The sequence below is a fragment of the Schistocerca nitens genome, chromosome 6 (genome assembly GCF_023898315.1).
Source record: "Schistocerca nitens isolate TAMUIC-IGC-003100 chromosome 6, iqSchNite1.1, whole genome shotgun sequence".
NCBI classification, from domain to species: Eukaryota; Metazoa; Arthropoda; class Insecta; order Orthoptera; family Acrididae; genus Schistocerca; species Schistocerca nitens.
The window spans coordinates 621,093,252-621,120,027 of NC_064619.1; the positions used below are offsets into that span (position 1 = coordinate 621,093,252).

At 41.6% G+C, this 26,776-nt stretch overlaps 1 protein-coding gene across 3 annotated transcripts in view; it reads left to right on the plus strand.

Annotated features, from left to right (window-relative positions):
* Positions 1 to 21,676, plus strand: part of LOC126262847 (leucine-rich PPR motif-containing protein, mitochondrial) — a 165,590-nt gene extending 143,914 nt beyond the window's left edge. For all 3 annotated transcript variants that reach the window (XM_049959713.1, XM_049959715.1, XM_049959714.1), the window contains exon 16: positions 21,423 to 21,676. In XM_049959713.1, the coding sequence (XP_049815670.1) occupies positions 21,423 to 21,592 (170 nt within the window). In that variant the 3' untranslated portion in view covers positions 21,593 to 21,676. The remainder of the gene's footprint in view (positions 1 to 21,422) is intronic.
* The last annotated feature ends 5,100 nt before the right edge of the window (positions 21,677 to 26,776 follow it).

Consider the following 26,776-nt stretch of genomic DNA (forward strand, 5'->3'; position numbering starts at 1 on the left):
ATTTCAGTTAGAGCAAGGAATACACAACAATTACAGAGGCACAATTTCTTGAGGTGACTTCTCTTCAGCGATAGTATTGTCATTGTTTCTCGTGATGACCATCTATATATGATCAGATTAATGTACTATCAGATCTTTCCCCATCGAGCTGCTGGACAGTGCTCCTTTTAGTGACTGGTTTGTCAGCAGCGGTCATTGTCTTACAATGTCTTCTGTATATTCCTTTCACCTTTAACTTAGTACAGGCTCTTGACAATCACACCCCTGCTTCACTTTTCTCCACAAAAGTCTCTGTAATTTTCCTGCAGGTGACACTTGTCTTTCCCCTAGTTATGCATTCTTCTATAGCCCTTGCATTTATCCTCTAGCCATTTTGCACTTACTGTCAATCTCATTCTTGAGATGTCTGTATTCCATTTCACCTGCTTCATTTGCTGCATTTTTATATTTTCTCCTTTCATCAATTGAATACAATATCTCCAGTCTTTTCCAGGAATTTCTGTGTGATTTTCTGCTGGCTTTCTTTTTGCATCATTCAGAGCTTCCTGTTTTCATCATTCAGAGCTTCCTGTTCATCTTTCATTCTATCCCTTTCCCCTATTTCGGTCCAACATCAGTTACTCAGCAACCCCTGCTTCTTTCAGTATATCCATCCATCTATGTTCTTAAATTTCTATCTTTTTGTTATGTCTTCATTTTTAATCTGCAGTTCATACTCAAGAAATTACATTCAGAGCCCACATCTACCCCTAGAAAAGTTGTGCGGCATAAAATCTTATTTTGAAATCTCTTACCATTATACAGGGTGTTCAGAAATTACTTTTACAAACTTCTGGGACTTGTAGAGCGGGTGAGTATGAAATACTTTGAATAGGAACCCATATCTGGAAGCGTATCATTTCCATTCTAAGACTATTTCAATTCAAATGTTTAACTTGTCCACTTCTGCTTGAGGAACTGAATTAGGTGTGATGCAGTATAATTATTAAGTAACAATTAAAAAGGAAACATAATGAAACATCCACTTACACTTAAGTACATTTGTTTGTATTAACACTTAAATATTATATGTTTATATTATTTCAAAACAAAAAGGAACCCAGCATACTGTACATTCAGAATGTGATGTTTAAGTGTTAATACAAATAAATGTGCTTAAGTGATAAATGGATATTTCGTTATGTTTCCTTTTGAATTGTTACTTAATAATTGCACTGCATCACACCTAATTCAATTCCTCAAGCAGAAATGTGCGAGTTAAAAATCTGAATTGAAACCATAATAAAATGGAAATGGTACATTTCCGGACCTAGGTTCTCATTCAAAATATTATGTACTCACTCCCCTTTACAAGTCCTAGAAGTTCGTAATGGAGATTTCTGAATACGCTCTATAAACAGTCTGAAACATACCAGAGTCTCCCAGTCTCTTCCACATATACAACCTTCTTGATTCTCAAACCAAGTTTTTGTGATGATTAACTTATGCTCTGTGCAAAATTTTATCATGCGGCTTCCTCACTCATACCTTCCCCCAGTCTGTGTTCTCATACTGTTTTTCATTCTCTCGCATATCTTACTGTTGAATTCCAGTCACGCGTCAAATTAAATTTTCGCGTCCTCTACTTATCTGAATAATTTCCTTTATCTTATCATACATTCTTTCAATCTCTTCATCAGCTGTGGAGCTAGGTCACAAATAAACTTGTACTACTGTGGTTGGTGTTGGTTTGTGTGTGTGTTGGCTGTGGTAAAGCTTTCACTATGGAGTTCAAAGTAGCTTACAAACATTCCTATTTTCTTATTCAACTCCTGCATTGCCACAATTTGATTTTGTATTGATAATCCTCTATTGACACAACCAAAAGTACTGTTTGTTCTGCCACTGCACTTGTAATTCCCACTGTATATAACTTCAATCTGTATATTTCCATATCTAAATATTCAAACCTACATACCTGATAGAGAGATCTAACAGTCCACACACTGACTCACAGAATGGTAGTTTTATTTGTCCTGATGGCAATATCTTCCTGAGCAGCCCCTTGCTCAGATATCCAAATGGGAGAATATTTTACTTCCATAATAGTTCCCCTAGAGGATGCCATAATCATTGTATAGAGCTGGATGCCCCAAGGAGAAAAAAACGTAGCTTCTCCTCACTTTCATTCATTCACAGTACCAGCACAGCAAGGCTAATGTTACAAAGTCAGATCAGTCAGTCACCCAAACTGTTGCCCCTTCAGCTACTGAAAAGGCTTCTGACCCTCTTCACAGGAACTGTGGGTTAGTCTGACGTTTCCACAGAGACCCCTCCATTTTGGTTGCACCTACAGCACAGGTATCTGTGTCGAGGCACCCAAGGACCCCAACTCAGTGTGGTTCATGGTTCATGTGGGGTGGCTATACCCCTTACCTCTGCAAAAGCTGGCAGTCAGTTTGTAGCTTGCTAGTTTATTGTGGATAATAGTAATTTCAGTTTTAAGCCAATGTTCTTTTACACATATTATCTTTACTGACTGTTTCAAATGCTCGAACAGAATTTGCTGATCATTTCTTCAGTACTCCAGGTAAAAATCAAACAATGGAAAATCCCGGATGGAATGTAACAGTATTATGAAAAGGAAAGTTTCTACTCACCGTATAGCAGAGATACTGAGTCACAGATAGGCACAACAAAAAAGACTATCACACAATAAGCTTTCAGTCATCAAGGCCTTTGTCAAAAATAGATGACAGATGCACCCACACTCACACAAACACAACTCGCACACACATGACTGCAGTTCTATCTCATCTTGCTTTGCAGTTCCACTCATTCTCCATCTCTTGGGTGAGGACACCTTCCTGGGTGTGTTTTCCTCCATCCATTATGCAGTGTCGTTTTTTGTGCCGATGATGACTATGGACTTCTTTGCGCTTCATATCCAGCACAGAAGCCAGTCCGTTGTGGTTGGGCTGCCATATACCCTGTTGGTTGTTGCCTCCTGATTACACAGGGATCGCTCTGCTGATGCCTGCAGCATTGACTCCCCACATATGACAAGGAGTAGATGTCCATCATGTTGGGGCATCAGGACTCCCGGCAATGGCCATCCTGCCAGGTGGCCTTTGCTGTGGCTTGGTGGCGCCTGTGGGGAGAGCCCCTGGTTGGAGTGGGTGGCATTAGGGCGGCTAACATGCCATGAAGCGTACTAAGTCATCTCTTGCTGGTGGCCCAACACCAGCAGTCTCTAAACGGTCGAGGTCTAAGTACAATGCAAAGAAGTGTGACCCCAAATTGTTCCCTTCCTGGCCACATCATGGGAGGAATGCCAGGCTAAGGATAGCAGTGATGCTTATTCGCCCCAGTACCTCGTATGTACAAAAGCTGATGGGGCATCCTTCATGTTGATGGAGCCTCAGTTTTTTGTGGAGCATTTAGAGGACAAGTTTGGGGAGGTGGAGGGATCGTCCAAAATGCGATCTGGGTCAGTCTTGATAGAAAAAGCATCCGCTGCCCAGTCACGAGCACTACTCGCCTGTGACAAGCTGGGGGATGTTTGTGTTTCCACAAGCCCCATAACAGCTTAAATATGGTCCAGGGTATTATATTTCAAAGGGATCTTCTTTTGCAGTCTGATGATGAGCTGCACGCCAACCTAGAGCAATGAGGTGTTCATTTCATCTGGTGCGTACATAAGGGTCCAAAGGATAATCAGGTGCCTTCATCTTGGCCTTTGAGGGTGATACATTACCCTAGAAGGTCAGGTAATGGTATACCGGTGTGATGTCAAGTGATATATCCCTCCCCCGATGCGGTGTTTTAAGTGCTGGAGGTTCGGGCATATGTCTTCCCAATGTACTTCCAAAATCATATGTTGGGACTGCGGACGTCCATCACATCCAAATACTTCATGTGCCCTGCCTCCCATCTGTGTCAACTGCTGAGAGCACTATTCCCCTCACCTGCATCCTGTGGCTATGACATCATCTTACGCCGCTGCTACGAGAAAAGTTCTAGCTCCGTCAGTTCCGCCAACTCCAGTCGGCTCTCAGAGCCACAAGACTACTTCTGCCCTCTTGATGGTGGGGGGCACTTCCCTCCCTGTTGCTCCCACACCACCTACCTCGGGAGCACTGCCCCCCAACCATGGGAGACATGTCCCCACTTGTCAGCTGGAGAAGCTTAAATCTTCTTTGGTTCCTCATGCTAAGAAGGGGTCCCTTGGGTCTCTCCCTTCTCAGGTTTCTACCAGTGGGAAAGATAACACCAATGGCTGAAGTGCCCAAAAGCAGCTGGTCGTAGTGCTTCATGATTCTCCCCAGTCCCGGAGACTGAATCAGTGAAGCCCTCCCAGCCAGAGAAGCCCAAGGAGCAGTGAGAGACATCCAAAAAGAAGACCCCCAAGAACAAGGAAATTGTGGTGGCACCCACACCACAGCTACCTACAAGCTCTGTGTCAGAGGATGAGGTGGAGATTCTAGCGTCCACTGAGGACTTAGATCTTGCCAGACCCTCAGACACAAGGGTTATAGACTGCTCAGGTACTAAGTCAGTGGCAGCAGGTGACCCTGAGGTGTAAACTGCCTCCATGGGGGTTCATGCCTTCTCAGCCTCACGATCACATCATCCTCCAGTGGAATTGTGGCAGTTTTTTCCACTGCCTGGCTGTTCTACGGCAATTGTTAAGTTTACACCTGCTTTCTGCATTGCCCTCCAGGAAACCTGGTTCCCGCCAATGCGGACCCCTGCCCTCCACGGCTATAGGAAATATTAGAAGAACCATATTGACTATATTAGTGAGTCAGGTAGAGCTTGTGTCTGTCCTGAACTCAGTATGTAGTGAAACTGTGCTCATTCAAACCCCTCTTGAAGCTGTGGCTGTCAGGATAAGGCTGACAAAGGAAATAACTGTCTGCAACATATATCTTCCTCCAGAAGGTGCAGTACCCCTGAACATATCGGCCGCACTGATTCAACTCCCTAAACCTTTCCTATTTTTGGGAGATTTTAATGCATGTAACCTCTTATGGGTGGCACTGTGCTTACTGGCAAAGATAGAGATGTCAAAAATTTACTGTCTCAACTCGACCTTCGTCTCTTAAATACTGGGGCACCACACATTTCAGTGTGGCTCACCGGACTTACTATGCCATTGATTTATCCCTCTGCAGCCCAGAGCTTCTCCCATCTGTCCGCTGGTAAGGCCGGTATTACACTATCAAATTTCTTTGTCCAATATCTTTGTCAAAGATATTTGATAGTGTAATAGGGATCTTTGACAAATGTCGTCCAATATTTGATCAAATCTAGGCCGAGGCCGTATATTTGATCAAAGAAATCGCTTGTCTTCTGTTCACTGCAATGTGATACGTTACCACGCGGAGCGCTAGCATCGCTGCAGCGTTCTGTCGTCTGTAGTGTTTTTATAACCATTGCCGGTAAATACAATTGGTGTATGCCGACAACTACAGAATTAATAGAGATGTCTGAAGCTGATGAGGCGCTTTATAACGTGAGGCACCCTGAATACAAAAATAGATTAAGAAGATTGGAGACCTAACCTAACCTAACATAACCCTCTCCTGTAGCAAGGAATCGGAGTGTTATAGTGAGCCTGTCTTCTGAAGATGTAGCAGTTCTTAAGTGAAAATTGTGCTTTGTGATATGAGGATACACTTCATTGAGCACATACAGAAATGTATGCTCATCCATTCTTAAGTAATTGATGTACGACTTGACGTCTTCCACTGTAAGCTCACGTAACAAGTTTTGTTGAATGCTTTTATCGTGTCGTCGTAAAACCCACGGCTTCACCCAGATTATATTAGTTTTTCGTTCCATACATCCGTGCTGAGGAGATCCTCGTGGATGTGGAACATGTCGATTTTTTTTTAAGCTGAAATAAAAATACATCATTTGTTTCTATTAAAAATTTCGCCAATGGAGTAGAAGGAGTTGGCCAGTAGTAAGTCTTTCAGGCTCCTTTTAAACTGATAAACTGATCTTTATTTCTAACTAAATTTTTTATGTTTCCTGGCAAATTATTGAAGATGAGTGTTCCTGAGTAGTGGGCCCTTTTTTGAACTAAAGTAAGTGCTTTTAAGTCCTTGTGCAGATCATTTTTGTTCCTGGTATTGTATGTATGAACTGAGTTGTTTGTTGGAAAAAGAGTTATATTATTTACGACAAATTTTATTAAGAATTAAATATACTGAGAGGCAGTAGTTAGTATACCCAGTACTTTGAAGAGGCTTCTGCAGGAGGTCCGTGAATTTACTCCACAAATAATACGTATTACACGCTTTTGGACCTTGAAAACTTTTGTTTTACTTCAAGATTTACCCCAAAATATTATCCCATATGACATTATGGAATGAAAGTATGCAAGCTTTTTCATTTTTATGTTGCCTATGTCTGCTAACACTCGAATTTCAAATACAGATTTGTTAAGGCGTTTCTGCAGTTCTGTGGTGTGCTCCTCCCAACTGAATTTATTATCAAGTTGTAATCGCAGGACTTTTAAGACTGTCAACCTCGTATGTATGGTTCCATTTTTTCCCCCCACTTCTTTTCCGCATGTGCACACAATGCAATTGGAGTACGTAGAACTGCTGCGGTTAATAACAAGTTGTTGTCAGCCATCTTGAACTTTGACGAAAAATTTGATGACAGTGTAATACCCCTTGTAGAGCTACGTCAAAGATCTTTGTCAAATATATTGGACGGAATATTGGATCACATCTTTGATCAAATCTTTGACAAAGAAATTTGATAGTGTAATACCGGCCTATGCCCATGATGATTTGTGTGGTAGGGACCACTTTCTCATCTTCCTGTCACTCCCCCGGTGCCATTCCCCCAGACATCTACCCAGATGGGCTCTAAACAAGGCAGACTGGGAAGCTTTCACCTCTGCTGTCACCGTTGAATCTCCCCCACATGGTACCATCGATGTTGTGGTTGAGCAGTGCACTAGAATGATCATTTCGGCTGTGGAAAATGTGATCCCTTGTTCTTTAGGGCACCCCCGGCAATATACAGTACCTTGGTGGTTGTCGGAAATTGTTGAGGCCATTAAAGAGCGTAGGCGGGTTCTTCAGTGATATAAGCGGCACCCTTCCCTGAAGCACCTAATAGCTTTTAGACGGTTCCATGCCTGCATTTGCCAGCTTATAAAAAGATGGAAATAGGAGTGTTGGGAGAGGTACTTCTCGACCATTGGGTGCCATGTCATCTTCCCAAGTCAGGACGAAGAGCAGATGTGTTTTTGGGTACCAGACCCCACAGCTGTCCCTGGCATTAACATAGATGGCATGTGATCTACTGATGCAAACGCGTTTTCCAAGCACTTTGCTGAGCACTATGTTTGAGCCTCTGAATCGGAGAGATACTCCCCCAGCTTTTCACACCCTCAAACGGCGAATGGAAGGGAAGGTCCTCTTGTTCATTACACTCCACAGTGAACCCTATAGTGCCCCATTTACAAAATGAGAGCTCCACAGCGCCCTTGCACATTGCCCTGACACAGCTCCTGGGCCAGATCGGATTGACAGTCAGATGATTAAACACCTCTCATCCGACTACAAGCGACATCTCCTCATCATCTTCAACCGGGTCTGGTGTGATAGCACATTTCCATCGCAACAGCGGGGGAGAACCATCATTTCAGTGCTCAATCCCAGTAAAAACTCGCTTGATGTGGATAGCTGTCAGCCCATCATTTTTTGTAAGCTATTAGAACTTATGGTGAGCTGGTGGTTGTGTTGGCTTCTAGAGTCACTGGGCCTACTGGCTCCATGCCTGGGCGTTTACCATCAGGGTCGCTCTACCACTGATGATCTTGTATCCCTGAAGTCTGCCATCTGAACAGCCTTTTCCAGGCGCCAACACCTGGCTGCCATCTTTTTTTATTTACAGAAAGCGTATGACACAACCTGATGACTACACCGCAGATTTTAGGTAAAAACCTATTTTGTTCCTGAGTTCCTATTTGCATAACAATTTGTACTTATGTGTTTCATGACTATTTACACTTAATAGCGTTAATTCTATACAACCTTAAAAATCCTATTTCGACGTTAGTGCCTATTTCGGCTTTAATATCCTAAAAAGTGCCCATTTCATCATATATGACAGTGGCTCCAAGTTTTTCCACACTATACGACAGATGTAAAAAAATATTTTCTGCCCAGTGTGCAGCAAGGTGGCTAGTTGATATGCGCTCATGCTTTGTATTTGCCTAACACTTTGGTCTTTTTTTATTTTTTTATATCGCTATCCCTGATAATACCAAATACTCTTTATAGGTGTTTTATAATTCATATGTAAAAAATAGAGCATGGATCTCTAGGTTAAAACCTTTTTTTTTTTCCTAAACTCCAGTTTGCATATAAGTTGGTACTTATGCGTTTCATGACTAACTAAACTGAATACCGTTAGTTCTACAGGACCTAAAATTGCGTATTCTGACGTTGACGCCAAATTTTGCCTATTTCGGCATCAAAATCCTAAATAGTACCTATTTCGTTACTCTGACATAGAGTTCTTGTGTTTTCAAAGATTAGAAACAGGAAGTAAACTTAGGGCTTTACGTCTCGTCGAAGGCGAAGGTCGTTAGAGACTGTTTACAATTCCTTTGCTCACCTTACTACCAACAGCACTCGGCACGGTTGAATGGTCATCCATCCAAGTACGCGCCGAGCGTGACAGTGCTTTACTTCGGTGAGCGAATGGGAACCGGTCAAAGATTTGAGTTACACATTAGAATCGAACGTGGGAGTACTAAATGTTATATTTGAAAATATTTCGTTTGTAGGATTCTGGCCAGCTATGTATTTTCATAAAGAAACTGTTTCATAGGCCTTAAGCTGAGCACGGATTAAAAAATCACAATGTTAATCGTAGACGCCCTCTATAGCTAAATTACTGCCCTTCGCGCATTTTCTCGCTGCTGTCTACAGGCAGTCCTATCAAACTACTCTGTTTCGTAAACGGTATTAGACATGAATTTTCTGATTCGAAAAATAATTTGCCAGTAGTGAGATGTTTTCATCTGAAGCACCGGTAGATTCCATTCGCTTGTTCAGAAGGGGCGGCCATCTGTCAGGTGCCAAATGTCCAGCAACGAGTATGGTACTTTCCCTACCGCTCCCATGCACCGCAGTAAAAGGGAAAAAAAAAAGTCATCATTCACTTTTTCCCAGTGAAAACAAATCAGTAGTTCAGTACATTGTGTAGCGACCAACGTGTCAAGTGTTACTGACGTTCTAAGTGCAAAATAAATTCTAATTTCTGTGTGAGAATACTACACCATGCCGAAAACAGCTACTTCAAAGTCTACTCATATAAGGCAGTGGCTGCAAGATTTTCCGCATTATACAACAGATGGGAAAATTATTTTCTGCCAAGTATGCAACAAGGAGGTTAGTTGCTGTTTTTCTTAGACTTCTTATTTTCTTGTCACTTAGGATTCTTTTTTATCGCTATCCTTTAGTAATACGAAATACTCTTTATATGCGATTCTAAATTGCATTTCCCTTTTCTCTCGTATTAGGTTTCGAGTGTTAAGAAATCTCACTTAACTCAGCATGCAGATGGAATCGCACATAAAGCTAATGTTGAACGAAAGTCAAAATTGAAGCAAACTCTTTTAACCAATAAATGTGGTGAATCCTCCGAAAAAAACAAGTTCTACAGTGATTTGTGTCATGCAGTTGTGGCAGCAAACATCCCCTTTCGGAAACTAGAAAACACTATTTTCAGAGGTTTTCTTGAGAAGTACTGGCATCAGTCTATTCCTGCAGAGTCAACTTTATGTAAGAATTATGTCGATTCAGCTTACAATGCTGCATTGCCCAGAATCCGAGAAGATGTTGGAGAAACTTGTATATGGATTTCTGTGGATGAAACTGCTGACAGTCTTGGCCGTTACATTGCAAACCTGATTATTGGCAAGCTAGATCCATATGCTCCACCCAGTGCTCATTTGATTTACTCAAAACAGCTTGCAAAAACTAACCAAGAAACAATAGCACAGTTTGTGAACAATGGGCTTAAGGTGCTATACCCAAACGGAGTGGATGAGAATAAGGTGCTTCTGGCCGTCACTGATGCTGCTGCTTATATGATAGCAGTGTTTCAACAATTAAAAGTATTCTACCCATTGATGCTGCACGTAACTTGTGTAGTGCATGGGATCAACCGCATAGCAGAGCAAGTAAGGCTACAATTTCCTAAAGTAAATAAAGTAATCTCTATGGTGAAGAAAATTTTTGTTAAGGCACTATCAAGAATACAGACATTCAAAGAACAGCTTCCAGATGTGGCACGTGGCTGATAGCAGCAGAATACTATAGTATGCATCTCTCAGCTGTCCAGAAAGTGGTTGAAAATATACCGGAGGATGCTGCATCTGTAAATGCAGCAATAGAGTTACTCAAAGATTCTTCTTTAAAACGGGACTTGATCTTACATTAGGGCCCAATACACATTTATGGCAAGAATAATTTCACAATTAGAAGGCTCAGGGATACCTATCTACGACAATATTTCTTTGCTTGAAGAAGTCAAAATGAAAATGAATGAAGTGCAAGGTGAAGTAGGGGGAAAAGTACGGGCAAAAATGCAAACGGTTTTGCAGAAGAACACTGGCCTGAAGGAGTTGTGTGCAGCTGCCGACATACTTACAAGGGAACCTCCCCATCGCACCCCCCTCAGATTTAGTTATAATTTGGCACAGTGGATAGGCCTTGAAAACCTGAACACAGATCAATCGAGAAAACAGGAAGAAGTTGTGTGGAACTATGAAAAAAATAAGTCAAATATACAAACTGAGTAGTCCATGTGCAAGATAGACAACATAGAGGACAGTATAACCTCAAGAGTGCCGTAGTCCCGTGGTTAACGTGAGCACCTGCTGAACGATAGGTCCTTGGTTCAAGTCTTCCCTCGAGTGAAAATTTTACTTTCTTCACTTTCGCAGAAGTATGATCTGTCTGTTCGTTCATTGACGTCTTTGTTCACTGAAATTAGTTTAGTGTCTGTGTTTTGCGATGGCACCGAAAAAACTGTGTGATTAGTAGACGAAAGGACGTGCCTCTCCAATGGGATTATCACATCCACAAGAAAACCTAAATCGGGAAAGGTAGAAGAATCTTTTTACCCATTCGCCAAGTGTATAAGTTAGGTGGGTCGACAACATATTCCTGTCATGTGACGCACATGCCGTCACCAGTGTCATATAGAATATATCAGACGTGTTTTCCTGTGGAGGAATTGCTTGACCTATAACCTTTAGATCAAATGTTTTCGGTTCCCATTGGAGAAGCACGTCCTTTCGTGTACTAATCGCACGGTTTTGCGGTGCGGTCGCAAAACACAGACACTAAACTTATTATAGTGAACAGAGATGTCAATGAATTAACGGACAGATCATAACTTTGCGAAAATAAAGTAAGAAAAATTTTCACTCGAGGGAAGACTTGAACCAAGGACCTCTCGTTCCGCAGCTGCTAGTGCTAACCACGGGACCACGGCACTCGTGAGCTCATTATGACCCTTGAGTTGCTTATATTGTACATGGACTATTCAGTTTGTATATTTTGCTTATTTTTTTCATAGTTCCATACAACTTCTTCCTGTTATCTCGATTGATCTGTGTTCAGGTTTTCAAGGCCTATCCACTGTGCCAACTTATAACTAAATCTGAGGGGGGTGCGATGGGAAGGTTCACTTGTTAGTGGGAAATCCAGCACTCCTGACTGCAGTATTCCTGTCCAACATGTGCCGAAAATGAAGTACGCCCTTGTCACATCTGTTGATGAAGAACGTTCTTTTTCAGCGTATAAATTGATTCTGACTGGAAAGCGCCGTAGTTTTTCACTAGAAAACCCAGAAAAGATTTTGGTTATTTATTGTGAAGCCAACTATGATCGGAATATGTGAAACTACGAATGTATTAATTAAACTATTGCCACATCTTTTTTACGGTCTTTTATCTTGCAGGAACTCAAAAATATTTGGAGTTATTTTCAACATTAATGTTGTAGATTGCTGTGCTCTGTAAATGTATAAATATTCATTCTCCTTGTTTTAATGACTAATAAGATGTTCATACTGTCAACACTGTGTATTTTAATTTATTTTTATTTTCTGTGCATCATTTTTATTAGAGCCTATTTTAGGTTTTATATAGCCTAAATGAACTACTGAAGGAGCCTATTTTAGGTGCCTAAAATATACTTTTTTACAACCTAAAAATCAGTGGTCTATTGATGACATCATATCCGTGCCGCTTTATATGAGTGGGGTCTTCGGGGCCCAATCCCAGAACTTCCTGTCACCCTGTACTTTCCGTGTCCGAGTGTGTGCCTCCCATAGTCCCACCCCCCTACCCCCATATCCAGGAGAATGGAGTCCTGCAGGGCTCTATATTGAGTGTCTCTCTATTTTTAGTGGCCATTAACGGTGCAGCAGCAGCTGTAGGGCCATCGGTCTCACCTTCTCTGTACGCAGACAACTTCTGCATTTCATACTGCTGCTCCAGTAGTGGTGTTGCTGAGCAGTGCCTACAGGGAGCCATCCACAAGGCGCAGTCATGGACTAGTCCACGGCTTCCAGTTTTCAGCTGCAAAGTTGTGTGTCATGCACTTCTGTCAGCATCGTACCGTTCATCTGGAACCAGAACTTTACCTTAATGATGATCCACTCACGGTAGTGGAGACATATCAATTCTTAGGACTGGTTTTCAACACTCGATTGACTTGGCATCCTCATCTTGCTCAGCTTAAGCAGAAGTGCTGGCAGCACTTCAATGCCCCCCACTGCCTGAGCAACACCAACTGGGGTGCAGATCACTACCCTATTCTGCTGCAGCTCTACAGAGCCCTTGTTCAATCCTGCCTTGACAATGGGTGTGTGGTTTATGGTTTGGTGGCGCCCTCAGTGTTGTGTTTACTCGACCCAGTGCACCATTGTCGAGTTCGACTAGCGACAGGAGCTTTTAGGACGAGTCCAGTGACCAGCGTATTGGTGGAGGCTGGAGTCCCTCCATTGCAGATGATACTTGCACAACTGCTCACCAGTTACGCTGCATACATTTGTAGCTCTCCTGACCATCTGAATTACTGTCTCCTTTTCCGAACCACAGCGTTCATCTCCCGCAACGGCGGCCCAGGTCAGGGCTTACGATTGCGATTCACGTCCGATCCCTTCTGTCTGAACTGGAGTCCTTCCCCTTACCACCTCTACTCGGGGTCCATTCACGTACACCTCCATGGTGTAAACCTAGGCCAAAGCTTCATCTGGACCTTTCGCATGGCCCTAAGGACTTAATTAACCCTTCTGCTGTCTGCTGTCACTTCCTTTAGATTCTTGACATGTCCTGGGGCTCTGAAGTGGTTTACACCGACAGCTCAATGGCTGATGGTCATGTTGGCTTGCATATGTTCACAGAGTGCATATTGAGCAGCACTCCTTGCCAGATGAGTGCAGTGTTTTCACTGCAGAGCTGATGGCCATATCTCGTGCTCTTGAGCACAACCGCTCATGCCCTGGCCAGTCGTCTCTTCTCTGTACTGATTCCTTGAGCAGTCTGAAAGCTATCAACCAGTGCTACCCTCGCCATCCGTTAGTAGCGACTGTCCAGGAGTCCATCTATGCCTTGGAATGGTCCAGTCATTCAGTGGTGTTTATCTGGACCCCAGGACACGTCGGCATCCCAGGCAATGAACTTCCGACAGGCTGGCCAAGCAGGCTACACGGAAACTACTTATGGAAATCAGCATTCCTGTAACTGACCTGTGTTCCTTATTACACCGCAAGGTTTTTCAGCTTTGGTAGTTGGAATGGCCTAACAGTACACACAACAAACTGCACGTCATTAAGGAGACTACAAATGTGTGAAAGTCTTCCATGTAGGCCTCTCGCAGGAACTCTGGTCCTCTGCCAGCTCCCATTAGCCATGCTTGGATCACCCATGGCTATCTCTTGCTCTGTGAAGACCCACCTCAGTGTCGGTGCAGTGCCCAGTTGACAGTGGCCCACATTCTGTTGAGCTGTCCTTCAATGGTTGCCCTGCGACGAAATCTTCGCTTAGCGGACTCATTGCTGGTAATTTTAGCTGACAACGTCTCATTGGTTGATTAAGTTTTACATTTTATACGTGAGGGTGGGTTTTATCATTCCATCTAAGTTTTAGCACATGTCCTTTGTCCTTCTGTGTCCTCCACTCTACTGCTTTTAGGCTGGAAGTTTTTAATGTGTTGCAGAGTGGCTGACTTCTCCTTTTTATTCTCATGGTCACCCAGACATGGTTATCCGCTTTCTTGGTTTAATCTCTTCTACCTGTTTCTTGCACCCTGGTCCCCCCCGCCCCCCTCCCTCCCTTCCATCACCCCTTGTAGTGTTTGTTGCCTTTCTCCCGTTCTTGTGATTTTTCCTTCCTTTCGGTGTTGTGCTCTACATGTTGTTTTGTTTTATTCTTTCCCTTGTGGGATTCTTTTAACATGGAAAAGGGACCGATGACCAAGCAGTTTGGACCCCCCCCCCCCCTTTTAAACCAACCAATCAACCAGCTACCAGTCGTGTGTGTGTGTGTGTGTGTGTGTGTGTGTGTGTGTGTGTCATCTATTTCTGACAAAGGCCTCGTTGCCCGAAAGCGTATTGTGTGATAGTCTTTTTGTTGTGCTGTCTGTGACTCAGCATCTGTGCTGTATGGTGAGTAGCAACCTTCCTTTCAATAATATTGATACATCAGGTAAAGTTTGTTTTATTCTTTCCCTTGTGGGATTCTTTTAACATGGAAAAGGGACCGATGACCAAGCAGCTGCAGCAGCAAGTCGTATACTCCTAGCTCACTCATTTCTTACATAGTTTAATTCTTAATTTCTTTGCGTGTTTTTGGTACTTGCATTGTTTGATACATAAATTTCGGGCGTATTATAGTATTTGATAGTTGTAGCATCGCGTTTTAATACTTGAATAGTGTAAATTCGCGTAGTCGTTTGTCTTTTGTTTTTGTTTTGAACGGCCAGTGTCGGTTGGTCAGTCAGTGTGCTCCCTGCCGCCGTTGGATAAGCAGCTGCAGCGGCAAGTCGTATACTCCTAGCTCACTCATTTCTTACATAGTTTAATTCTTAATTTCTTTGCGTGTTTTTGGTACTTGCATTGTTTGATACATAAATTTCGGGCGTATTATAGTATTTGAGAGTTGTAGCATCGCGTTTTAATGAATAGTGTAAATTCGCGTAGTCGTTTGTCTTTTGTTTTTGTTTTGAACGGCCAGTGTCGGTTGGTCAGTCAGTGTGCTCCCTGCCGCCGTTGGATAAGCAGCTGCAGCAGCAAGTCGTATACTCCTAGCTCACTCATTTCTTACATAGTTTAATTCTTAATTTCTTTGCGTGTTTTTGGTACTTGCATTGTTTGATACATAAATTTCGGGCGTATTATAGTATTTGAGAGTTGTAGCATCGCGTTTTAGTACCTGAATAGTGTAAAATCGCGTAGTCTCCTTCCGCTGCCGAGCAGTGTGTCAGCAGTAGCATTACTGCATTTACTAGGCAATCTTGTATTTTAATAACCGTTTAAATTTTGTCGATTTGTTTGCGCTCTCTGTAGATTAGTTCAGAAGTTCTTTGCAAAACAGTTTTTAGCATGGATAGGGACTGCAACTGCTGTGTTCGGATGCAGGCTGAGTTGGCATCCCTTCGCTCCCAGCTTCAGGCAGTGTTGGCTTCGGTCACACAGCTTGAGGCTGTTGCCAATGGGCATCACTGTGGGGGTCCGGATGGGGGTTTGTCGGGGACGGCCAGCTCGTCCCTCGCATCCCCCGATCGGACTAAGACTGTGGTTGCCCGGGATACTGCCCGCATTGAGGCTGATCCCTCACCTGTGGTAGAGTGGGAGGTCGTCTCAAGGTGTGGCAGGGGGCGAAAGACATTCCAGAGGGCTGAACGGAAGGCCTCTCCAGTTTGTCTGACGAACCGGTTTCAGGCTCTGTCTCAGGCTGATACTGATCTTTGGCCTGACATGGCTGCTTGTCCTGTTCCAGAGGTTGCCCCTCAGTCTGCAAGATCCGGGCGGTCGCAGAGGGTGGGCTTACTGGTAGTTGGGAGCTCCAACGTCAGGCGCGTAATGGGGCCCCTTAGGGAAATGGCAGCAAGAGAGGGGAAGAAAACCAATGTGCACTCCGTGTGCATACCGGGGGGAGTCATTCCAGATGTGGAAAGGGTCCTTCCGGATGCCATGAAGGGTACAGGGTGCACCCATCTGCAGGTGGTCGCTCATGTCGGCACCAATGATGTGTGTCGCTATGGATCGGAGGAAATCCTCTCTGGCTTCCGGCGGCTATCTGATTTGGTGAAGACTGCCAGTCTCGCTAGCGGGATGAAAGCAGAGCTCACCATCTGCAGCATCGTCGACAGGACTGACTGCGGACCTTTGGTACAGAGCCGAGTGGAGGGTCTGAATCAGAGGCTGAGACGGTTCTGCGACCGTGTGGGCTGCAGATTCCTCGACTTGCGCCATAGGGTGGTGGGGTTTCGGGTTCCGCTGGATAGGTCAGGAGTCCACTACACGCAGCAAGCGGCTACACGGGTAGCAGGGGTTGTGTGGCGTGGACTGGGCGGTTTTTTAGGTTAGATGGCCTCGGGCAAGTACAGAAAGGGCAACAGCCTCAAAGGGTGCGGAGCAAAGTCAGGACATGCGGAGACCAAGCAGCAATCGGTATTGTAATTGTAAACTGTCGAAGCTGCGTTGGTAAAGTACCGGAACTTCAATCGCTGATAGAAAGCACCGAAGCTGAAATCGTTATAGGTACAGAGAGCTGGCTTAAGCCAGAGATAAATTCTGCCGAAATTTTTACAAAGGTACAGACGGTGTTTAGGAAGGATAGATTGCATGCAACCGGTGGTGGAGTGTTCGTCGCTGTTAGTAGTAGTTTATCCTGTAGTGAAGTAGAAGTGGATAGTTCCTGTGAATTATTATGGGTGGAGGTTACACTCAACAACCGAGCTGGGTTAATAATTGGCTCCTTTTACCGACCTCCCGACTCAGCAGCGTTAGTGGCAGAACAACTGAGAGAAGATTTGGAATACATTTCACATAAATTTCCTCAGCATGTTATAGTCTTAGGTGGAGATTTCAATTTACCAGATATAGACTGGGACACTCAGATGTTTAGGACGGGTGGTAGGGACAGAGCATCGAGTGACATTATACTGAGTGCACTATCCGAAAATTTCCTCGAGCAATTAAACAGAGAACCGACTCGTGGAGATAACATCTTGGACCTACTGATAACAAATAGACCCGAACTTTTCGACTCCGTAAGTGCAGAACAGGGAATCAGTGATCATAAGGCCGTTGTAGCATCCCTGAATATGGAAGTTAATAGGAATATAAAAAAAGGGAGGAAGGTTTATCTGTTTAGCAAGAGTAATAGAAGGCAGATTTCAGACTACCTAACAGATCAAAACGAAAATTTCTGTTCCGACACTGACAATGTTGAGTGTTTATGGAAAAAGTTCAAGGCAATCGTAAAATGTGTTTTAGACAGGTACGTGCCGAGTAAAACTGTGAGGGACGGGAAAAACCCACCGTGGTACAACAACAAAGTTAGGAAACTACTGCGAAAGCAAAGAGAGCTTCACTCCAAGTTTAAACGCAGCCAAAACCTCTCAGACAAACAGAAGCTAAGCGATGTCAAAGTTAGCGTAAGGAGGGCTATGCGAGAAGCGTTCAGTGAATTCGAAAGTAAAATTCTATGTACAGACTTGACAGAAAATCCTAGGAAGTTCTGGTCTTACGTTAAATCAGTAAGTGGCTCGAAACAGCATATCCAGACACTCCGGGATGATGATGGCATTGAAACAGAGGACGACACGCGTAAAGCTGAAATACTAAACACCTTTTTCCAAAGCTGTTTCACAGAGGAAGACCGCACTGCAGTTCCTTCTCTAAATCCTCGCACAAACGAAAAAATGGCTGACATCGAAATAAGTGTCCAAGGAATAGAAAAGCAACTGAAATCACTCAACAGAGGAAAGTCCACTGGACCTGACGGGATACCAATTCGTTTCTACACAGAGTACGCGAAAGAACTTGCCCCCCTTCTAACAGCCGTGTACCGCAAGTCTCTAGCGGAACGGAGGGTTCCAAATGATTGGAAAAGAGCACAGGTAGTCCCAGTCTTCAAGAAGGGTCGTCGAGCAGATGCGCAAAACTATAGACCTATATCTCTGACGTCGATCTGTTGTAGAATTTTAGAACATGTTTTTTGCTCGAGTATCATGTCGTTTTTGGAAACCCAGAATCTACTATGTAGGAATCAACATGGATTCCGGAAACAGCGATCGTGTGAGACACAACTCGCGTTATTTGTTCATGAGACCCAGAAAAGTTCGATACAGTTCCGCACTGTCGCCTGATAAACAAAGTAAGAGCCTACGGATTATCAGACCAGCTGTGTGGCTGGATTGAAGAGTTTTTAGCAAACAGAACACAGCATGTTGTTATCAATGGAGAGACATCTACAGACGTTAAGGTAACCTCTGGCGTGCCACAGGGGAGTGTTATGGGACCATTGCTTTTCACAATATATATAAATGACCTAGTAGATAGTGTCGGAAGTTCCATGCGGCTTTTCGCGGATGATGCTGTAGTATACAGAGAAGTTGCAGCATTAGAAAATTGTAGCGAAATGCAGGAAGATCTGCAGCGGATAGGCACTTGGTGCAGGGAGTGGCAACTGTCCCTTAACATAGACAAATGTAATGTGTTGCGAATACATAGAAAGAAGGATCCTTTATTGTATGATTATATGATAGCGGAACAAACACTTGTAGCAGTTACTTCTGTAAAATATCTGGGAGTATGCGTGCGGAACGATTTGAAGTGGAATGACCATATAAAATTAATTGTTGGTAAGGCGGGTGCCAGGTTGAGATTCATTGGGAGAGTGCTTAGAAAATGTAGTCCATCAACAAAGGAGGTGGCTTACAAAACACTCGTTCGACCTATACTTGAGTATTGCTCATCAGTGTGGGATCCGTGCCAGATCGGGTTGACGGAGGAGATAGAGAAGATCCAAAGAAGAGCGGCGCGTTTCGTCACAGGGTTATTTGGTAACCGTGATAGCGTTACGGAGATGTTTAGCAAACTCAAGTGGCAGACTCTGCAAGAGAGGCGCTCTGCATCGCGGTGTAGCTTGCTCGCCAGGTTTCGAGAGGGTGCGTTTCTGGATGAGGTATCGAGTATATTGCTTCCCCCTACTTATACCTCCCGAGGAGATCACGAATGTAAAATTAGAGAGATTAGAGCGCGCACGGAGGCTTTCAGACAGTCGTTCTTCCCGCGAACCATACGCGACTGGAACAGGAAAGGGAGGTAATGACAGTGGCACGTAAAGTGCCCTCCGCCACACACCGTTGGGTGGCTTGCGGAGTATGAATGTAGATGTAGATGTAGATGTAGATGTACCTTTAGAATTAACTAGGATGTTCCACCTGTGTACAGAATTACGTATAAAATTCTTTCTTTTGATTGTTAGCATTGGGCTAAATCCTGTTGGAATTGGCCCCTATCACTAGCTACCTTCTGTGAGTGTGTGGATCTAGGGTGATGGCTTGTTTGCCTTCACAGTTGAATTCGCATGTTATTTTCTCAACTGCTTCTGTTATATGTGATGCAGGTCTCTTCTTCCCAGATGTATTTAAATTCAGTTCATGCATTGTGAGGCTAGCTGCTTCTTAACTGTTGATATCAAAAACTCAAGACTACAAGAATGTTATTTTTCAGTTAGTTGGTACAATTTCACTGTTCATACAAGACCAGTTCATCAGAGCAAATTTCATCGGCAGATTCATGGATAAAATACTTGTAATTAAAAACAACTGTGTTGTGATAATCTGTATATATAAAAGGCAATGTCCTGACTGACTGACTGACTGACTCATCATCACCCAGTCCAAACTGCTAAGGATAGAAACTTGAAATTTGTGGAAAGTGTGGATCTTATACTAGAAGTGTTGTTTTCCAAGGGATTTTTCGAAATTCCAACTTTAAGGGGGTGAAATAAGGGATGCGTTTTTTGTCACTGTCATGTCATTTTTGAAGCTATACCTGTGAAAACTGGTATTTGTTTTCTCAGTCATAAATAAAGAAATTCGTGTTTCACAATTTTTTGGAAATTTTGCTGTATGGGGGTGAAATAGTGGTGAAAAAATATCATTATTAAGGAACTACTAAAGGGGGTGAAAGGTTTTTTGAAAGTATATTGCTATTAAGGGAAGTTTGAAGCTAGAAGTACAAAAAACTGGTGTTTGGTTTCTCAGTCAGAAAATAAAAAAAATGTATTTCAGCAAGGGTGTAAAATAGTGGGTGAAAATAAAAACAGTGAAAAATGGTTATTTCTAACTCTGAAGTCAAATTTAAATTTTCACAGATTTATCTTTAAAAAAGTCTCATACCCTATTTCAATCCATTAGGGGTTCAATTTCTAAAAACATTGAAACACATATTTTTTTATTTGTAATTACACTATCCTTCCAAGTAGAAAGTCATGTCAAAACAAAAATGAAGTGCACAGTAAGAATCCTTTGGAAACAAAATTTCAGCATTTTTGGAAATTCAGCCACTAAGGGAGTAAAATAGTGAGTGAAAGTTTCTTTGTCAATTGATATTTGGCTTCTTGGTTAGAAATTTAAAAAAAAATACATGTGTCAGTATTTCTGGAGATTCAACCCCTAAGGGAATGCAACAGAGAATGAATTTTGAAGAAAATATTTTATGTAAAAAAAAAAAAATATTTAAAGCTAAATTTACAAAATTTGGTATTTCACGTCCTGGTTAGATATAAAGAAATATCTGTTAGGGGATGAAAGTTGCTATGGAAATATCTCCACAAGAACATAAAAGGCATCATTAACAAAAACTTTGGACTCCAGCCACCAGAATAGCTTTTTGGCAAGAAGTACATTCGGAACAGACCATCCTTATATGGCCATAATTAGCATGAAAAGTATTGAAGGTGTTGCAATTTGTGAACAACATAACAATTCAATCAAATGAAAACAAAAATAATCTCTGCAGGCCATAAAGTCTATGCGAGCAAAGCACAAGGTGCTAAGTTAGTGTTATATACATGCATTGGCTTCATTGCAGTAACCTTGGTTTGAGGCTACTGTGAGAACAACACAGCCAGTTGTAGTAATGAAATACAAGAGGACTGTTCTGTTTATGTAGCTTTTGTGGTTTTATTGACTTTAAAATGTTGGTGCTATTGCTCTGTTTGTGGATGTTAGTTCTGCTGTACACTGCACTTTGTGTATTAAAACTGATGTTCTTAGCTTACTTTCTCATAGCTTAAAAAAAATTGGGAGAAGAAGCAACCTTTATTTCAGTTATCACAAATTGCTTCATAACCTGTTTTGATATTACAGGCCGTCAGGGTGATACTGTAGGAGCACTCTCTCTCTGGACATCGGCTCAGGAAGCAGACATCATTCCAGAACCAAAATTTCTAATTAAATTGGCATCATTACTTAAAAGCCACAAATGTGAAGTGCCATTTACAGTTCCAACAGCCGAAGAGTATATTCATGAAAGATAGACATGTGTGTATGTTAATAGTTATTAGCATTTTGTATATAATGTGCAGTGAAAATTTTAATAAACAAAGATTTTTTCCTGTAAATGTCATTTTTCTTGTTTTCTATTGCATGTTTCGAAGTGTTGTTAACTGTAAAGTGTGTGTGTTTGTGTGTCTGTTTTGGGTTCGCCCCCCCCCCCCTCCCCCCATACAATCAGTCTGTCTCTCATAAGCATTTTGATTTGTGTACTTTATTTTTTTATACTCAGTGAAACATAGGCCTAAAAGTGTCTCTCTTCACTCATTCTTTCTTTCTTTCTTCTTCTTCATTGTTTTAGAGGCTATTATCAGATACCCAGGGTGCCACACAGAATTAAAACTCTGTCTGCATCAACATTTACATCTGCCACTTCTTCCCACTCCTTTCACATATGTGCTTGCAACGTAACCCTTATTTATCTGTGCTAATTTGCCCTCCGTAGCTGCACCTCTGTCGAATCTGGCTGAAATGTGATTGTCTCAAGTAAGCTTTTTCTAATGATAAAGTGCACACAAGGTTTATAGTTCAAATACTTTAATGGCTCTTTGATATTGAACCACTTGCAGTTTATGGCCAGATTGACTCTCATTTAACATAATTTATGCACAGATAAATGGTTAGTCACATACTACACTCTGTTGATGTCCTATATCATGATTGTTCCAGTGCAGTTACCTAACATAGATGTACTGATTCACGATAATTAATGTGTGGCAAGTAAATCATTAACACATTCACTATTAACACTGTCCTTCCACATAGATAGTCATATCAAAATGCATAGTACATAGTAAATATCATTTGGAAACGACACCGTTCACTGACGAGCATTATTGTTACAGTTTGCAGAATGCATTATTGAGTATTAACACAGTTCATGAGATTAATTGCACTTTCACAGTCACTAGAGGTGACTCTAGAAGTCTGTCAAGGGAGGGGGGGGGCTAATGGGAGGGGGGGTTAGGGGAAGGAGAGTTGGGGTCCTCGACCGACAAATTGGTAAAATTTAATGTTGCTTAAAGTAGTTTTTGGTAACTGTTTTGGAGTTCAGGGTAAAAAAAGAAACTTATTTTAACATGGGAGATTTTATAAATTACATAAACCATAAAAAAGGTCAAATTAAAACAAATAAGTTTTCATTAATTTTCTCGATACAGAAGATGATATGAATGTAAAAACTTGAACGTGACATGAATATAAAAATAATTCTGTAACAAAATTCACTGGATATTTCCGTCTTCTGCCCAATTTGTCATGCTCATTCGTCTCTGTTTCTTTTTACTGAATATGCCAATGATATTATCAATGTCCATATCTCTTTCTTTATGGATATTTGCAAGAGTCAATCTATTTAGTCTCACCTGCCCCATTGTGTTACGCAAATAAGTCTTTACTCGTATCAAAGTAGAGAAGCTTCATTCAGAAGAGCTTGTGGTGACCGGAATAGTCCCAAATATTTGAAGTAAAACATATAGATTTGGGAAAAACTGCTTTCACAGTTCTTCAAAGCTTCAGTTGCTGTTTCAGGTCTTTTACTTTCATCAGTCCACTTTTTCTTCCATAGTTTCAGCTCTCCTTTCATTAAAAGCGAAGAACTCCCCAAAAACTTCATATTTCTCGGATGCCTGGATCACTTCATCCTCACTGTATTTAAAACAGTATGCAGGAATAAGACCTTCAAGTGGTACTATGGTGTGAAAATCTTGGGTGTTGCCAGCACTGCAACACGTCTACAGAACTTGTGTGCGCCCAGGAAAATAATACGATTCGACCCAGGTGTTCGGCGATTTCGAAGTTTTTGTCTGGGGTCAGCAATTTAAGTGTTTGTAGGCATACCCAGCATATTTAGCTTCCTTGATTGTTGTAAGTGGTATTTTGATATTTATTGGTTTAGATAGTAAGCTATTTGCCGCTTTTATTCTTTTGTTAAAATGTGTTTGAAATACATTGCAACCTATATTGCTACATAATTATAAAAAATGATTGAACACGTTAAAGTAATATATTCACTGCTTTGTGAAATCATTTTATCCAGCATAACACAATACTCCATTGGCGGGGGGGGGGGGGGGGCTGTAGTACCCCCTCCCCCTCCTCATGCCACCGCCACTGTTTTACAGTAATTTTGGGCACAGATCTTGCTCATATCCTAACCTTCTGCAGTCTGACTAGAGTGGCGTCCAGCAACCTCTCTTTTATAAGACTGCAATAATTAAAACTGCTTTCAGTTATTGCTGGCCACTGTCTTTTTTTATGAACTACAATTGAAAGTTTCTGTTTCTCAATAACTGAATAGTGAAATAAGATGTGTTTGACTGAGGACTTTAAGATAAAACAATAATTTCTGTTGGTTCATGCTGTCTAGTTTGCTAAAATATGTGATTCCACTTCAGTGAAAATGCTTATAAGAATGCTAATTGCACTGAAACTAAATGAGTGCACTAGCTATATACTGTAGATACTTCACCTATTTATATATCTTTCATCTGCCTTATATGAAACTTAGCAGTTGGGTATATGTTTTTATAGGTACAGTGATAACTAAGTTTTATATTACGGGTATTTTGTAATCAGCACAATTTCTAGGTAATGTAATTACGCTTTTGAGTTCCAGTTAAATGAATGTAAGGGATAATAAAGTTAAGTTGGCAAAACCTGATTGAATAGTCAAGATTTTGGGTACTGTGGCACATGCCATAAATATAAGACTATTGAAGATAATTGCAAAAAAAAAGGGGGGGGGGGGTCATAATAGCTGAAAGAATCAGCCTGCTTTGTCACAGACTGTGGAGAGACTAACTGCTTTAACTGAGTGCACATAATTAGTCTAATCTTGTTTTTTGAATCCATATGGGAGTGATACTCACATGGTTGTAATCTATTCTAAGATTCATCTCTTAAAGTTGGTTCCTGAAACTTGATAAGTTGGCTTCATGTGGTATTTGCATCTATCTTCAAGTGCTAGTTCAGTTTCTGCAGCACCTTCCAAGATGCTCTTTCAGAGGTCAGACAAACCTTTGACCATTTGTTCTACCTTTCTTTGTATATTTTCTATATCCCTGTTAGTCCTATCAGTACTAATCCCAAACACTTCAGCAGTATTCTAGGATGGCTCACATGAGTGTTTTGTAAGCAATCTCCTTTGTAAACTGATTGCATTTTCCTAATATTATACCAATGAACCAAAGTCTGCCACCTGCTTTACCTATGACTGAGCCTATATGATCATTCGATTTCATATCCTCAAAATTATTACAGACTTGTAGTTATGTGAGTTGACAAATTCCAATTGTGACTCATTGATATTGTAATCAAAGAATACTATGTATGTGATGTACACAATTTTGCAATTTTGAACATTGGAAGCCAGCTGTGAATCTTTTCAGCACTTTGAAATCTTATTGAGTTCAGACTGAATATTTGTGCAGCTTTTTTCAGACAGTACTTCATTATAGGTAACCATATCATCTGCAAAAAGTCTGAGGTTCCTGCTAATATAGTCTGCAAGGTCATTTACATACACATGAGCAGCAAGGGCCTCAACACACTTCTATGGAGAACATCTGATTTTACTTCTACCCTCTATCCAAGATAACAGTGTGTGTCCTTTGTATCAAGAAATTCTCAATCAGTCAAAAATTTCACTTGATTATCCATAGGCTCTTACAGCCATCAGTAAATACTGATGTGACAATAAGTCATACAGTTTTTGAGAGTCAAGAAATATTTCATCTACTAACTGTCTTTATTTAAGGCTTTAAAGACATCACACGAGAAAAATGCGAGTTGTATTTCCCTCAATCAATATTTTTAGAATTCATGGTGGTTGACATGGAGAAGGTCATTCTGTTCGAGATATCTTGTTACATTTGTGATCAGAATATGCCCTAATATCAAGGATATTGGACATTAGTTTTGTGGATGTCTTTTGCTACAATTATCTTGATCATATTGAGCCCACAGCTGACATTAATGCTATTGATTAATGAAAACCATCTACGTTGTGTTCTTACACGTTTACTGTGTTACAACCACTTTTGCTTCTTTGAAAATGTGCAGGTTGCCTGCAGTTAAACGAAACAGGACATTAGGCTAAAGCTACAGCATTTTAGCTTCAGCCTAATGTCCTGTTTTGTTAAATAGGTAACTAGCACTGATAACAACCTTGTACCAAATGATGAAGTCAAAACATAGACAGTCTGATTGTTGTATGTAATATTGAAGACAACATCCAAGAACACCGATCTAAACATTCTGCCAACCACTTGGTAAAAGTGTAATGAGCTGATACATCATGCTGTACAAAGTACACTGCCTACGTAGGGCCAGTCCTTGATAGAGGTAAACATGTAGACATAGTATTTGGCCTCTGTCGAGGGCGGTAGGCGACTGTGCAATCGTAATCATTACAAGCAATGACTAAACATTAAGTACAGAACTGATATTAGTTTAATATTAGTTCTCTACTTGAGGTTTAATATTACTTCTACACTTAAGGTTCATCATTGCTTATAACAATTACGGTCACATGGTTGACTATCTCATTCAACAGAGGCCAAATACTACGTTTACAAGTTTACCTATGTCAAGAACCGCCTCTGTGTAGGCTGTTTACTGCATGCAGCATGTCACATTGGCAATAGACATACAGCTAACATGGTTTTCATTAATCATTATGTTCTGCTACCATTTTTGTAGGTGGATGTCACTTCGGTTTTCTTCCTACCACTGGTCATGGTTTTTTGTTTCAGGGGTCTACAGTATATTACTGATAAAAGAGGGGCTAACTCAACTGCAAATGTGGTATAGAATCTGATGGGGATTCCATCAGGCCCTGTAGTTTTGTTCAGTTGTAGTGATTTCACCACTACATTTGTGCAAAGTAAGGGTCATTTCACACTTGTCTGGCTGCCATGTAAACAGCTCTGGGTGCACGGCTGTCGCATAGGCACTTTTCACGTCAGTTGCTGTGTAAATATGCGGTAGCCTGCACTGACAATAGCTGACAGGCAGTAGCTGCAGCACTGAGTCAGGTGTTTCTAAAGTATGGCGTAGAACTAAACAAATGGATCACAATAAATTAGTTCTGTAGGTGTACTTTTATGGTCGCCTGAAGATAAGAAGTAGGATAACATGAGAAGATGCGATGTTACGACATTCTCTAT